The 14,842-nt window shown below is 52.5% G+C and overlaps 4 protein-coding genes across 4 annotated transcripts; 3 read left to right on the forward strand and 1 right to left on the reverse strand.

Moving 5' to 3' along the window:
- Window positions 1–1,721: 1,721 nt before the first annotated feature.
- CTRU02_202229 (carbamoyl-phosphate small subunit) lies at window positions 1,722–2,807 on the forward strand (the record flags this gene model as incomplete). Its single annotated transcript, XM_036719635.2, has 1 exon — window positions 1,722–2,807. The coding sequence occupies one exon, from the start codon at window positions 1,722–1,724 to the stop codon at window positions 2,805–2,807; it is 1,086 nt and encodes a 361-aa protein (XP_036588337.2).
- A 1,613-nt stretch (window positions 2,808–4,420) lies between these two features.
- CTRU02_202230 (sap domain-containing protein) lies at window positions 4,421–6,379 on the reverse strand (the record flags this gene model as incomplete). The annotated part of the gene is made up of 1 exon (XM_036719636.1): window positions 4,421–6,379. The coding sequence occupies one exon, from the start codon at window positions 6,377–6,379 to the stop codon at window positions 4,421–4,423; it is 1,959 nt and encodes a 652-aa protein (XP_036588338.1).
- Window positions 6,380–7,451: 1,072 nt separating this feature from the next.
- Window positions 7,452–8,781, forward strand: CTRU02_202231 (uncharacterized protein; the record flags this gene model as incomplete). Its single annotated transcript, XM_036719637.2, has 2 exons — window positions 7,452–7,935; window positions 7,988–8,781. The coding sequence occupies 2 exons, from the start codon at window positions 7,452–7,454 to the stop codon at window positions 8,779–8,781; spliced, it is 1,278 nt and encodes a 425-aa protein (XP_036588339.2).
- Window positions 8,782–12,026: 3,245 nt separating this feature from the next.
- On the forward strand, window positions 12,027–13,927 carry CTRU02_202232 (GATA zinc finger protein; the record flags this gene model as incomplete). Its single annotated transcript, XM_036719638.1, has 3 exons — window positions 12,027–12,394; window positions 12,452–13,038; window positions 13,095–13,927. 3 exons carry the CDS (start codon window positions 12,027–12,029, stop codon window positions 13,925–13,927), a joined length of 1,788 nt encoding a protein of 595 aa, XP_036588340.1.
- Window positions 13,928–14,842: the final 915 nt, after the last annotated feature.

Here is a 14,842-nt window from a genome sequence, read left to right on the forward strand (position 1 = left end):
TTCTAGCCCACATGCAGTTACGAGGATTAGTGCACATAAGGGGCCACTGCCAGTACACTACAGAGTGCGGTTGTGTGGGGCTCCGACTACGGCGGTGTTGTAGAGAGCCATTTGGCAACGGAACCCACCGATCTGGATATTGCGACATTTTCAGGATGCACAAAAGGCAGAAATGAAGTATGTGACAATGCCGGAATTGATATTAGGGCTCATATCGCTTTTTCAGTGCCATCTGCCGGCTCAATGCCTCGTAGTTTTGTCACTGATGCAATGTCGGTCAGAGACAACTGATAAGAACGAGGGCGATAATTCAGGTGGATTGGACGAATCAAATTGGTACACTACGTATTACCTCACGTCAAAGCCCCGCGATAACGAACGACATCGGCGGGCGCGCCTTCCTGGCGGGGCAGGGGAGGTCTCCATTTAGTAGTACTGCGTCGTACACTACTGGCTGTACTTAGAAGATGCCTCAGATGGAGGGTCCTTTTTTACAGGCCCAGTGAGTATCTGGCGAGAGTTTCCCCTGCAGCGACAGCCCCCATTGCCTCTCAGTTTACCCCGTGGCTGGCGTATCACAGCTCTGAGACCCACTGGAACCAGCAAATTTGCTCAAAGGGTCCAATGATAAGCTTTCTAATTTTTCTCAAGCCGCCTCTACTGGCTGTGACCTTGAAAGCCCCGGCCCCGTCCTGGCGGGTTGGGTTGGGACGTGTGTGACTCCGCGCCGGCGCCCGTGCTCTATTTTTCTACCTGACATCTGCCTCCCTTCGCTTTTTCGCTTTTTTCCTCTTCTCCTCATCACCAAAAATCTTCCCGCATCGTGCAACGTCGCAGAATATCTCCGGTCATATTCCCCAACAGCCCCAAAGACTCGTTTCGAGCAGTTTAACTACACCTTCTTCTGATTGTCTCTTTGCAAATCTGCCCTTATGAACGGGCGCCCGTCAGTCTTCACCTCTCAGGTAAGTCACTGCTGCATGCATATTTACTCCATCTCTGTTCGCTCTGTGTGGTTAGGAGCATGAGGTCACAGCTGTGATGATACTTGACCCCGCCACACAAAACTTTGTCTTATGTACCCGTACCGCAACGTCCAGCTGAGGTCATTGGGGTCGGTGCTTGCATTGCTTTGCATTCTTAATTAAAACAACAATTCTGCGAAATCTCGGTTGCTGACTCGTCGTCATTAGGATTATCTTTCAGGTTCGCACGATACCTTCTGCGGTTGACTCACCGCCTCCCTCCCAGCATCAGCTAACCATGGAAACAGACCACTTGTGGAAGGCCTCCAGGTCCTAAGGGTCTCTTGACATAACCAGCAACTTACTCCATACCGACTCTTCCAACCGATAACATCATGTTCTCTCGATTGGCCACTCAATTCTCCAAACCCGCGGCCAAGGGTGCCGCCGGGTTGAACTCTGGTTTCCGAGTTCAGACCCGATTCCTCTCTAAGCAGGCCACTGGCAGCAAGGGCCGTTCCATGCCTTTCAACCAGACCCGTGCCACTGCTCCCGTCGCCAACCTCGACGCTACCTTCACCATCCGAGTACGTTACCTCCGAGCACCGAAAAGTGCATGAAGCTGCATGAGAAAACCGCAGTTGGCTAACAAAGAAACAGGATGGTCCGGTCTTCTCGGGCCGAGCCTTCGGAGCAAACTCTAACATCTCCGGCGAGGCCGTCTTCACCACCTCCCTGGTGGGATACCCCGAGTCCATGACCGACCCCTCCTATCGCGGTCAGATTCTGGTCTTCACCCAGCCCCTCATCGGCAACTATGGTGTGCCCTCGAACCAGCTTGACGAGTGGAAGCTCCTCAAGTACTTCGAGTCTCCTCACATCCAGTGCGCCGGCGTCGTCGTTGCCGATGTTGCTGAGCAGTACAGCCACTGGACTGCTGTTGAGAGCTTGGGCAACTGGTGCGCCCGTGAGGGTGTCCCCGCCATCTCGGGTGTTGACACTCGTGCCATCGTCACCTACCTCCGAGAGCAGGGTTCGTCCCTTGCTAGGATTACCATTGGTGATGAGTACGATGCCGATCAGGACGAGAGCTTCATTGACCCTGGCCAGATCAACCTGGTCAAGCGTGTCAGCACCAAGGCTCCCTTCGTTGTTGAGTCCCCGGGTGCCAAGTACCACGTTGCTTTGATCGACTGCGGTGTCAAGGAGAACATCCTCCGCAGCCTTGTCAGCCGCGGCGCCTCTGTCACCGTCTTCCCCTACAACTACCCCATCCAGAAGGTCGCCTCTAACTTCGACGGTGTCTTCATCTCCAACGGACCCGGTGACCCGACTCATTGCCAGGACACCATCTACAACTTGGGCCGCCTGATGGAGACCTCTCCCGTCCCCATCATGGGCATCTGTCTCGGCCACCAGCTCCTCGCTCTGGCCGTCGGTGCCCGCACCATCAAGCTCAAGTACGGCAACCGTGCTCACAACATCCCCGCCCTCGACTTGACCACTGGCCAGTGCCACATCACCAGCCAGAACCATGGTTACGCCATTGACGCTTCGACCCTGCCCAGCGAATTCAAGGAGTACTTCGTCAACCTGAACGATGGCAGCAACGAGGGTATGATGCACAAGACCCGCCCCATCTTCTCTACTCAGTTCCACCCCGAGGCCAAGGGAGGCCCGATGGACAGCTCCTACCTTTTCGACAAGTACCTCGAGAACGTCGAGCTCTTCAAGAACAGCGAGAAGATCTACAAGGACAACCGCCCCACCCCTCTCATGCTTGACATCCTCAGCAGGGAGCGTGTCGGTGTCGAGCCCACCACCTTGGCTGCGGCTGCTTAGGTCTATTTGTGGTTTCTCTCGTGGTTCGGTCTTGACTTCATGGATTTGCGGTGTCTTGGCAGGTACAGATGGGTTTCTTTGTCTGGGAATCGGACATTATCGAAGGTTTTTCTTTTTCAATAGTTCATAGCGTAGCTCAAAATTAGCTACTACCCAAAATGATACAAAAAGGTCATGATTTGGAAGTATAACTGAAAACGTTTCTCTGAGAGTGAATCTTGCAATCAATCTACAGCAATGAAATTGTTCATCCAGCCAATCATTACCGTCCGGCGCCTATTACATCATTAATCCAGTTTCTACTCCTTTCATATGCCAGCAATTTCCCTCCCGTGCTAACCTGTTATTAATCCACTCCAGCTGTTCCTTAGCTGTATCCATTAGTAGATGGCGTTGTGGACGGAGTCGGTTAGACATGTACACCAATTTCACCGATATCTAAAGTGTTTTTTTTCTCTCTCTTTTTTTTTTTTTGGCCGGATTGTCTTCGTCGATATATTTACACAAGGGCGCCGTCACATTGCTGTAGGGTAAGGAGCTTGGAGAATGGGCTTCAGAAGTGCAAGTAACAACGAGTGATGGTCGATTATGTCTACCACGACGCCTGCGACATTGTCAACATGGGGGATGTGAAGCTCGTTTAAGAGTGGATGGCTAATGAATGGTAGAGTGATGATGGCACAGGGCTGTTTCTTGCTTCATGGGGTAAGCTCTAATAAGTTATAGCATCAGTTTACCTGAAGCTAGGTTAAGGATTATGACAGGAGCAGGGGAGAGTGGACTGAGAAAATCAGGGTTGAATAACGATGAGAGTGAGCGGACGGTGGTAACAAACGCTACTTCTATCCAACGTGGCTCTTTCAGGATAACATGTCGAATAGACTAGCGAGTGGATACTTGGACAAGCAGCGGATCACCAGTATTACGAAAATAGTGCATACACATCGCAGAGACTTGGTTCATGTATCTTGAATTATCTACTCCTAAGGAGAGAAGATAGAGAGAAAAAAAAAGGGGGGGAAGAGCCTTCCTGTATGATAAAGCCCGCGGGCAAAGCAGGCGGTGGTATCGCAACGCAGCAGCATATTTCTCTATGGGATGAAAAAAATTTAGGGAATGCAGTCAAAGACCTTCTCGTGCCGCGAGGGTTAAACGGGAGCTAGTAAGAATGTGAAAGGGAAGGATAAAACAAAACGTCATCCAACCAAGCCTAACCGTCCCGAGTTCTCCAGTTTCTCGTCCAACCCATTCATGCTAAGAACTTGTTCTTGGTAATGTTGGTATAACGCCCTTTTCTCTCCCCTTCTTATTTTCAAGTTGTGCGTGTTGGCTGCCAAGTAGGACGAAAGTCGACATTTTTGGTCTACCCTTTCCATTCTTGTACTTTTAAGTACGTAAGGAGCCACTCGTGGCCCCGGTATGACTGTCGTCATCCAACTATTCCTAGCTACTTCCTTATCATAATATCACACCTCAATGGGTGTTTGTCGTACTTTGGCGTAAGTTGCACCGCCTCTACTCCAGAGTGGAGCCGTAGGTCTCGCATATGTCGACCAAGCCTAACCGAGTGCACAGCTCAACGTATCGCACTTAAGCTCGTTTCCATGGTAACTCTAAAACCGTCTGTCACGGTCACCGGCGCGGGATCCGAAGTTTCCGCGGTCGCCTTGCCTGTAAGGACCGCTCTCGTTGATGCCTGGGAGGTATCTATCGCTCAGCGGGCGCGGGCCGCCGCCACGGCGATTACCGTTACGTCTGCCGCGACCGGCGGGAGGTCCGCGAGGCGGTCCACCGCCTCCACCGCCCCTGTCCCGACGTCTCTGGGCTTCTCTGTGAGGAGGCCGTATACCCACGAAGACTTCCTGTCCTCTATCGACAAAACTATCGCCTTGTTCGAAAGTGTAGCGGTTTATATCGGTTTCAGGGCCCATGTCTCGCTTGAGGTCCTGGGTGTAGAACGATCGCATGTTACGAATTCGTCTATTAGCCAGATCCTCAGAGACGGGCTGGAAAGAGATCGGGGGATTCTTGTGCGTGGTTTGAACGGGGCCTCCTGGGAAGCCCGGGATCTGCCGCGGGTTTCTTCCTCCGGGTCCGCGAGGTGCCTCTCCTCGGGGTCCAAGAGGCACGTTATCCGTCCCACGTCCGGCGCGAGGTCCGAGGGGGATATTGTTTACGTCCTTGACTGCGGGTCCAGAAGGAACGGATCTGGTTTGCTCGGGTGCTGCTGTCAGGGCGGGAGGAGGCGCCGTACCGGAATCCAAGCGGGCAACGACAAACCCATCGTCTTCGCGGTCGTAAAGTACCTCCCAGCGAGCCCCTCTCCGACGACTTCCCTGAGCTTCTTCTTCATCGATCCATTCTCTGACCTTCTCTGGTGGGACAAAATCTACCCACAACGGCTTACGTTCACGCTCATCGGGCCAAATGACGTCATGCAGGGCATTGCGAACGCGTGATGCCTGAGCTGTGGTTTTGAAGACAGCGAAAGCATGAGTTCTAATCTGATCCACGAAGAACTCTTCAACGTCGTCTTCGTTGGGGCCTGCGCCGGCGGGAGCTGCTAGTTCAATTAGATGCGCCTGGACCGCGTTCTCGCGCAAGGGCCTCATGAAGTTTTTGATGTAGAGAGCTCTGGTAGCAGGATGGATAGCTGGCTGCACGTCACGTTCCACATCCATCGCGTCGCCCTCGTTGTGACGAGTGGGCTGCTGTGTTTGCTCGGAAGCATCTTGCATGTCCCTGGCCTGGTCTGACTCGTCTTTTGACCTGCGATTGGAATCATTCGAAGTTTCTAGATTCGAACCTTCGACTGAGGATGCACCTGTCGCGGTTCCTTTCGCTTCATCCTCAATCGCTGTCATTGCGATATCTTCAATGCCCCCCTCATTCGCTTCCTGTGCCATTGGCACATCCTCGGGAGGATTAATTGCGTTCTCGGTAATGTCCTTTGCGTCCTTGGCAATATCCTCCACAATACTGGTGTTGTTCTCGAGACTCTCCTTCACTGTCTTAATAACTTCAACCACACCCGATGGCTCCGATGATTGTGCTTCGCGCTCCTGCTCCGCTTTGATCCGCTTGCGGGCGACATCTTCTGAAGACTGAACAGGGCTCTCCGACCGGCGTTTCCTTTTTTGCGCGTCCTGAGTTATCTCGACCGGTGCAAGAGGTGTGGGTTCGGCCGGAGTAATGGTCTCTGAACCAGCAGCCGGAACATCTGGCTTGTCAGATTCGGTGGGTGCCGCAGGCTCGTCGTTAGCCGGGGGGGATGGCTGGATTTCATCGACAGATGTGGATGTCGGCTCGAGCCCGGCACCGTCAGCTTCCTTGGGTAAATCATCGACAGGCGCAGAATCAGTGGTCGGCTCCGCAGCCTCAACAGATTGGTGCTCAGAGCTGTCAGCCGGCTCGGGTTCAGAGGCCTCCGCCTCGTTTTCCGCGACAGCGGCGGCGGCATCATCTTCGGTAAGGCGCGCGACGAGATCTTGCTTGAGACCAGCTTGGCCAAGCCCTCGACGCTTTAACTCAGCCTTGAGTTGGACCACGGTCTGTTTGCTCCAGTCCTTCATCGTGAACAAGTCTTTGTTTGTCGCAAAGGCTGGCGCATAGCTCGAAAATAAAATAATTGAATTCTGTTGCAGGTGCGAGTGTCGCGGTAAAGAAAAATATCTCGTAGAGTGGCTTACGCTTGTTGCGAAGTGCGGCGTCGCTGATGTTAAGTGGTGGTTGCAGGACTTCCAAGGCCAGACGCTAGATCGCTTGAGCGCGTCGTCGCGACCTGGAAAAATTGCCCCGTCATGCAAACCAGAGCCTCCACTAAGCAAGGACGCTAGTTGAGTCGCTAGTGCAGGGGTTGCTCCCACTTCCACTGATTGATCCTGTCTGGGAAGGATGTCATTTCTGCAAACGGCCCCACAACTTTTCGCGCCGGGCAAGTGCTGGGAGGTCAGTCACGTGATAGAAACCGAAGTGTGGCAGGACCCCCATCTCTGTTACCGTCTGTACCTTCCTCTGCAACTTAAATCAATGGCTTCTCAGTGTACTTTAGTATATAACTTTCACATTACCGAATCTAGTCGCCAACATGAAAATGCATACGCTCGCAAATCTCATACTACCTGCCTAATGACGTGAACAGATGACTAAGCGAAACGAGATACATCGGATGATGGAACCGTACAGTGCACGGACCAATAGCTGTCTCTCAATGCTCTGGATTTTTGTCTTGTTCTTGTTGTCTCACCGCGTCGACTTCAACCCAAAAGGTGAAGCTTCAACGGCTTTTTGTTCGGTCGCCGCATTCGTCGCGAACAATGCCAGAGTTTCTTTGCGTCCTTCAATTCTTCTCTTATACAATCAAGCCGCCGGAGGAACTCACAATCTCCTTGCTTCCCTCAAGGGTAAAGTGGGCAGCAGGTGGTCACAATAGAAGTTGCTCTAGATGAAAAGGCGACGAGGGAAGGTTCGACAAAGAAATGCATCTTTACGACTTCCATTCTCGCCAGGAACCTTTGGGAGGTGACAAAAGTGTGACTTCTTAGACTTCAGCAACTATTCATATCCAACTATTAAGCCTTACATTCTGGCTACTCATTCATGATCATTTCCCACAGTCATCCTCTTCAATTGTCACATCTTCAGATGGATCGACCTTCTTCAGGCTCCGTAAGGAGCCCTACACCAGCTGGAACCCCCCAAAAACTTAGCAGGTTGCTTGACCCGAGCTTACGTAGCGCAACGCCGCTCACGGACACGCCGGCAACAAGTGCAAGTATTGGCAGAGAAGGCACGCCAGTGTCAGACAAGGTCTTATCTGGCCGCATCAAGAAGACACCGCGTAAGACACTGCTCAGAAAGGAGGATGTTCTAAGTACGAAAGAAAAGGAAGAAGAATTTCGGCAATTAGAGGAGATGAACGCTGAAAGAAAGCTTTTCCCCGGAAGTGATAATTGGGCCGATGATGAAGTCAGACTCTTCAAGATTCTATTCATGAGACAGTACAGTCCTCTGTTACCGGCAGATTGGCAGATTAGCTTTCGAGGTATACCCATTCCCGACATCCTCTTCGCCAGCTCCGTTGCACACCCACCTGTTATCAACTCGCGGTCTGGCAACGAGTTCAAAGGTATGTCATGATATCCAGCCTTGCCACGATGACAACGCTGACCCCCACTAAGCGACCAAAGCCTTAACGCGTCTTATTGAGTTGACGAAGGAAGTTCGAGGTTTAGCTCAAACCAAACAGAGACATAGAGCAAGTGGGCTCATTAACAGAAGATTGCATGAATATGCGAAATGGGCCGAGCAGGATGGAGGCTATGGCAGTCTCGACTACATGCCAAATATCATTATCGACCTTGTGGATACTTCAAAGACGCCCAGGGAAATCGAAGAGCACATGCAGCAGCGGCTCAGAGCTGCCGCCGCTAATCATCGTGCCCACTGGAGATCTGACGAAATACCTGAAATTGACGAGAGGAGTGAGAAAGAAAAAGAACTTCAGCCAGACTACGATCCAGAAGAAGCAGAACTGGAAGACGACAGAGTTGTTCTTATCCCGGACAAGTATTCAACGCCATCACCGGAGAAGCTTCCTTTGAACCCCCAGCCGACACCTGGAAATGAGGCCAGCAACAGCAATACTCAAAGCCACGAAAGTTCAACCAAGGAAGTTGATAACACGGCCACGTCGATCATATGTCAGGGCGATGAGTACACACGGCGCCCACCAGTCATCTACGGGCTTTTTATTGTCAACACTTCCGTGATGGTGCTCACGATTGATTCTGCAAAGGGAGAAGATGCATATGTGAGTTACCAGGTTGAAGTTGGTTTCAGTAAGCGCGGCCAAGACGTATGGAACGCTATCACTATTGCCACCGTCTTTTGTCTGGCAAGAGATGCCATGATGGAGATGAGAGGCGACTTTGAGGACTCAATTAATAACGAAGAGAGCGACCCTGACGCTTGATACGACGGAACGTATGTTACTGGGGTTAGAGAGAAGCAGCAGCAGCAGCAAACGTTGATGAATTTGTGTTCTTTCTTTGCAGACCGCGGCAGGCAATCCTTTGGAATGCGTATACCCCCTTTTTTTCTTGTTCCTATTCTTGTTCTTCCTCAGAAACACTGGAGATACCCCCTATTATGTAGCATAGATGTTGTAAAGTAGCAGTTAACAGTACATGTCATATCGATCAGCTGTTCTATTCGTTTAAAAGTGTGTTAGGAGCTCAGCTGAGCAAATGGTCTGATAGTAATGGCCAGCGGTGACATCACAAAACAAGGCGATTGGCTCGTCAAGTTGGGAGCTGCCACTCCTCGACTCTAAACTCAGGCATAACGACAGGTGTCCTGAAACTACTGGTCATTATCACCGAAGGAGAGTGCCGAGTCTGGAGGATACTTGGTTCGGATCCGGCACCCAGCTCGTCTCTTGACCGAGCTTCTGATAAATGCTCGGTCTTTCTGTCTCGGATTCCTGTAGTCTGGGAGTCGGCCACCGAAGGTGATAGAAGACAGGAACTAAAGGAGAAAAGAAAACTTATCTCTTTTCGCCTCTTAACACCGAGGGATGGCCCTGTACGACCTCGGGATTACGTATCAGTCTTTTTTTCGAAATGGCCTTTTTTTTTTTCGAAATTGAGGGGCCGGCACATATACCGACTGCCTTATTCGTCACCGCTATCCCCCTTGTACCCCTCTGTTACTTTGTTTCCCTGTCAGCTTATTCAGGTCGCCTGTCACTGGGCCATGGCCCTGTAAGCCCCGCAGGCCTGGTTTCCGGAGCCGGCTTCCGATCCACCACTACAACCTGCAGGTGCCTTTTGGGGGCCTTGTTCTCAGCGAGAGAGAAGAACGAAGAAGCTGGTAGTAGTAACAGCGGTGGTGTGGTGTGGTGTGGTGTGGTGTGGTGTAGGACGGGTTGATAGGCCAAGGGCCCAGCATCCCAAATGAATCGAATTTTCGCAACTTAGCTGCTTGGATGGCTTTATTCTCGTTTCCTATGTCTATGTCCAATACCCGCGCTAGTGATGGCGGTGTGCCATGCATAAGTTGGCGTTCGCTATTATAAGACTGACATTCATGGAAGCACAATAGCATCCCCGGTGCCATTGAGCTTGGCGGAGCGACAGCCATATTCAATAAGGTGTGTTGAATTGCATCACCCACCCAAGAGGGCTTACTACGTCGGCCTTAGGGTGGTACCTGCTAGGGTCCCTCGGTCCCAGAGGGCTGGAGGAGGGCAGGTACGCAAGACCGAACTGGCGGAGACAGCGACGCGCAAGGGTGGATTTGTATTTTTTTTTTTAACCTCGGGGCCTGTACTTTTTTCTGCCTTGGACCCGAATCTCGCTTCGCCGGAGGAACGGTGCCGGCGATGTGAGAGATGATGGTTGCTGATCGATCAATCGAGGTCAGGTGCACGTATCCTGATCTGGCTGTCTACTCTGAAGTACATGTCATTTTGATGCCCAAGAATACACAACCTTTTCAGCATGGCTGGCAGGTCTGTGTCTGATGGAGTTCCTCAGGCAAAATATTTCAGTTGGCGTCACATTCGGTTTAAATCAGATTATTAAAGTTCAAGTTCTTTCCTTAGAGGGTCCAAGGGTCTGGCGTACAATCATATGGAGACAGTGCAGCTCGCCAGCCGTGCCGATTGCTCCATTCTAGAGACAGGCAAATCAGAGCATGCCGGTGCATGGAGCCCATAGTACCTACACGTACTAAGGGGGAGCCGGGCAGGGCCAACCGGGAAAGGCTAATTACGCCGTATTGTTCGGGGTTATGATGTAGATATAAGGACAGATGCCGTGCCATTTGACTGTAGGCGGCTGTGTTGACTTGGTGAAAGCCTTGAGGGTTATTGCCTGTATGACCGGACCAAGCCGGAGACAATAATGCCCATCTAGTTGAAAAGAAGTGAGGGTGAATCCAATGAAGGAAGCATGGAAACTCATGAAAACAGAAGATACTTCCGCACTACCCAAACCGCATTAGTCTCCCCTCCGTGCCATCTATGAATGCCGTGATGATGGACGCAAAAAGGTGGACTTGAGTCGGTGGATTCGCACACCCTGGTCTAGCGACATACCACCCACAGCCAATCAGAAGTCACATGTTGTAATCCGTGACCTCTCAGCCCAGATCACCCAACGAAGGGCTCCGATTTTCCCCCATTCTCGTCCGTCACTCGTCATTGGGAACCCAGCGTGGGCTGTCTGTATTCGGGATTTCTGCCAGCGCTCGCGTTGCACGTTCTCGTCCCTCACCATCACCCTGCGCCGCCCTTGTTGCCTTGCCTGTGTCTTCGCACCACGCAAACCTACGGCACCGCTACCACTCTCCCGCCACTAGACCAACACCTAACGCCCGTCACTCGCCAGGCTTGCCTGTCCCCCTTTGCTACCACCTACCTACCCATAGCGTACCACCATCTGGACCTCTCACCGCCCGGTGAAGTCTCCTAAACAGCCACTGCCGACTACCACTCTCGTCAACGAAGGTGCCCTTACATGTCCGTCATTGCCAGTAACACCTGTTGTTTTCTCCTCAGCATGCACCCGATATTACCGCTCTATCCTTCCTAGGCGTTCATCACTCTTCCAGCTTCTCATCCTATCTTACCCCCTATTCGACTTGGCCCGGACAGAGACCCTTGGCAGTCAGCCCCTCCATCCCTCACACCACACTGTGTTTGTAGAGAGACCCCCCGAACACCACAAAGCCTAGGTGCCCTGGATTAATGGTGGCAACTCTCTGTCCGCCTCAGTCCTCCGGCTTCCGAACCCGCCTCCTGCTCCGTCAGCCGGCTCTCCATATTCTCTTCTACCTCTGTCTTCAACTGTGGACGGGGCAATTCCTCCCCTGACCCTTCTCCGGACTGCCGAGTGTCGAACCACCTCTGCACCGTGGTGGGGTTGTCTAAGGTTTGAAGTGACTCCAACTTCTGATTTCTCCTCCTTTGCGTCCATCAACCGCTTCATCCTTTTGGAAATCGTCTCACATTCGAAGCCGTCATCTTCTCTGGGCTAAGCCTCTACTGCTTACGAAGCCTCCAACTATTCGTGGTCGATACCTTGGTGAAGGCTTCTTACAGCAAATCATCCCGTTTCGAATCTCAACCATCGTCTGTCGTTGCAGTTGATACAACAAACGCACCTTTTGCGAACAACTACACCACACCCCCGTCCGGAGCCACCCTTCTTTCGAATGGCGATGGCCGATGGCATCTCGTCGGCGGCACAGGGCTCGGCCAAGCAGCCTCCCTCAACCATGCGAACCGCCCTTCCGTCGCGGCGGATGTCCCCCAAGGCCCGAGACGGAGGACCGCATGGAGTCGTAGGGCACGCAAGGCTCCCTAGCCAAGGGGCGAAGGGTGGTAATGTTGAGGGTTCGACGAATTTGCGGCCAGAAATGCGACGTAGTCCGTCGAGCGAAGCTACATCAATGTCACAGGCCATGAGCCCAGCCTCTATTTCCAGCGATGGTTCTCCTAAGCAGGTGATGGCAGAACCCAGACCCAGCCCGGCTCCGACAACAGCGAGTTCTGCATCGGGCCAGACCGGCCAGGTTTGCAGGTGAGGAAGCGATAGCCCTTCCCCCCTTTTCCGCTCTGAAGTGCTAATCAACCACAGCAACTGTGGTACGACTCGAACACCACTATGGAGGAGATCACCCCAGGGAACGACAATATGCAATGCCTGCGGCTTGTATCAAAAAGCAAGAAACGCCTCACGGCCAACTAACCTGAAGAAGCCCCCCCATCTTGTTGCCGCCTCCCCAAGAACCGCTCCGCCAAAGATCGCCCCTGCCCCAGGACCTGGCCCGAAATACCTCAGTGCTCCTGCCCCGACTTATGTTACCGAAGAACAGGCTCCTTCAGGAACTTGCCCAGGTGGTGGAAAGTGCAATGGCACTGGTGGTGCTGAGGGTTGCAGCGGCTGTCCCGCTTACAACAACCGCGTGTCAAAATCTGCTCATCTGAATGTAGTCCAAGGGCAAGGTTGCGGCGGCGGCGGCAGCAGTGCCAGTTCTTCGACCCAACCGCAGAGTGAACCGATGGCTGTTGATGATCCCGCGGCGCCGGTTGACATTGCTGCTCTGCAAATTCAAGGGCAAAACCCAAACACAACCGTCGTTATAGCCTGTCAAAATTGCGGTACAACCATCACTCCGCTGTGGCGACGAGATGAAAGTGGGCACACAATTTGCAACGCGTGCGGTATGTGCCGTTTAAATCTGGGGAAAATCTCGATCTCGATGTGCTGACATAAGTAGGCCTCTACTACAAACTTCATGGAGTCCATAGGCCTGTAACCATGAAAAAGTCCATCATCAAGCGACGGAAACGTGTCATCCCCTCTTCATTTGGCGGTGAATGGACAGAAGAGATGCTCGAAGGATCAGACACGGCGAGTCAGGCGCCGGAGGGTAGTCCGGAACGAGGCACGATGAACGAAGACGGATCTATCAATCTTGGCTTTCGGCGTCGTCAAGAAAATCCCGTGACGATGCTACCGGATCCTCATCTGCGGCCTCATCGGCAGGGTTCGCCTCTGCCGGCGACCGATTTGACCGCCTATCAGTCGGCAAATTCACGAACATCGCATCCATTTCAGGGATCTCTCAACGATGACAACCGCCTTGCTCCCATCACATCGCTTACCGGCAACGGGGAACGACAATCATCCCTGTCTCCCGCTTCGTTTCTCTCCCCTTCGCGTAAGCGGTCGCTGTCTGCTGAAGGAAACCCGCCGGGAGATGGTGGCCCCGATACTTCGAAACGATTGTCGTCCATCAAGTCGATTCTGAACCCCACCAGTGGAGATGACAGCCCTTCCTACCATTCCGGAAGCGACGATGCTGCGGAGCACTACGCCCGATCTGCCATGTCTCCTGCCGCCTCGGCGCCCAGTCCAGGATCCTACTCCAACACCCGGTTGACCCCTTTGCCTTCCCCAGGCCCTAGCAGCCAGACGAGCAACCCGGGATACAAGCCGGAGAGTGAGAGGGCTAAGGCCGAGAAGAGGGCGGCTCTAGTTAGGGAAGCGGAACGGATGAGAGAGATGCTGGCAGCGAAGGAGAGAGAGCTAGCAGAATTGAACGACTAAACGAACTTCCACACGATACACACGAAAAACGGGTCGAAATATTGGAATCGCGGGATATCATGCGCACACAATAGGGTTTTTGGAGTTCCTTGTGATTTTAAAGGGCGGCTTCGGTGGTATTTTATTTCGAGCAGGTGTCTTCTGCGTTTACGGGGAGAGGGCGCGGTTTAGAGAGAAAACAAAACGGACAGGACCGGTCTTTGCAAAAGCGAGAGAGGGTGGAGCTGCGCATTCTGGCGCCCGGAAAAGGAATCTGCATCTCATAAGTCCCGGCGGCTCACGGCGCGGCGTTTCTTCGTACGACGACCAAAACTTGCATTGGGCGGATATGGAGGGATTTCGAGGGGAGTTTGATACATCTTGCTTTTCATGGTTAGATATTGGCCATCGACTGGTAATGGGTTGGAGGCTGAAAGAGAAGCCTCGGAGTAAAAGGGGTCACGGCAAAGTCCACGAGAAGACGCCGCCGAGCAGGTAATCGCTTCCGGAGTATGTAAGTCGAATTCAACTCGGGATATGGGGTTTTTCTGTACTTTCGAGGGCAGAAATCAGGTCTGTTAGACTAGCCATTACGGATCCCAAAAAAATACCCTGCTTTTACCGACCTCCCTGTTCTCCTTGCACCCTCTAGAAATAAGTGAAATTCATACACTGCGCCACCACAAAGCTGACACAACCTCATTCCATTGACCAACCCAAAAACAGAAGCCTACAATGCTCTGCCTCCTCCCTACACACCCTCTCCACCAGTCGTGCTTTACAATTCCGAATGCACACAATATACAGCGGGGCCTTGCGGGCCAAAAACCCATCTATAAGAGGGTTTCTTGTCGATTTACAGCGGTTTCCGGCTTTGTCGATCTTACTTAGATCTTCACTCGTTTCGGTTCGTTTCCCCCAGACTTTGTTTTGAGC

The sequence above is a fragment of the Colletotrichum truncatum genome (genome assembly GCF_014235925.2).
Source record: "Colletotrichum truncatum strain CMES1059 chromosome Unknown Contig_0001, whole genome shotgun sequence".
In the NCBI taxonomy this organism is placed as follows: domain Eukaryota; kingdom Fungi; phylum Ascomycota; class Sordariomycetes; order Glomerellales; family Glomerellaceae; genus Colletotrichum; species Colletotrichum truncatum.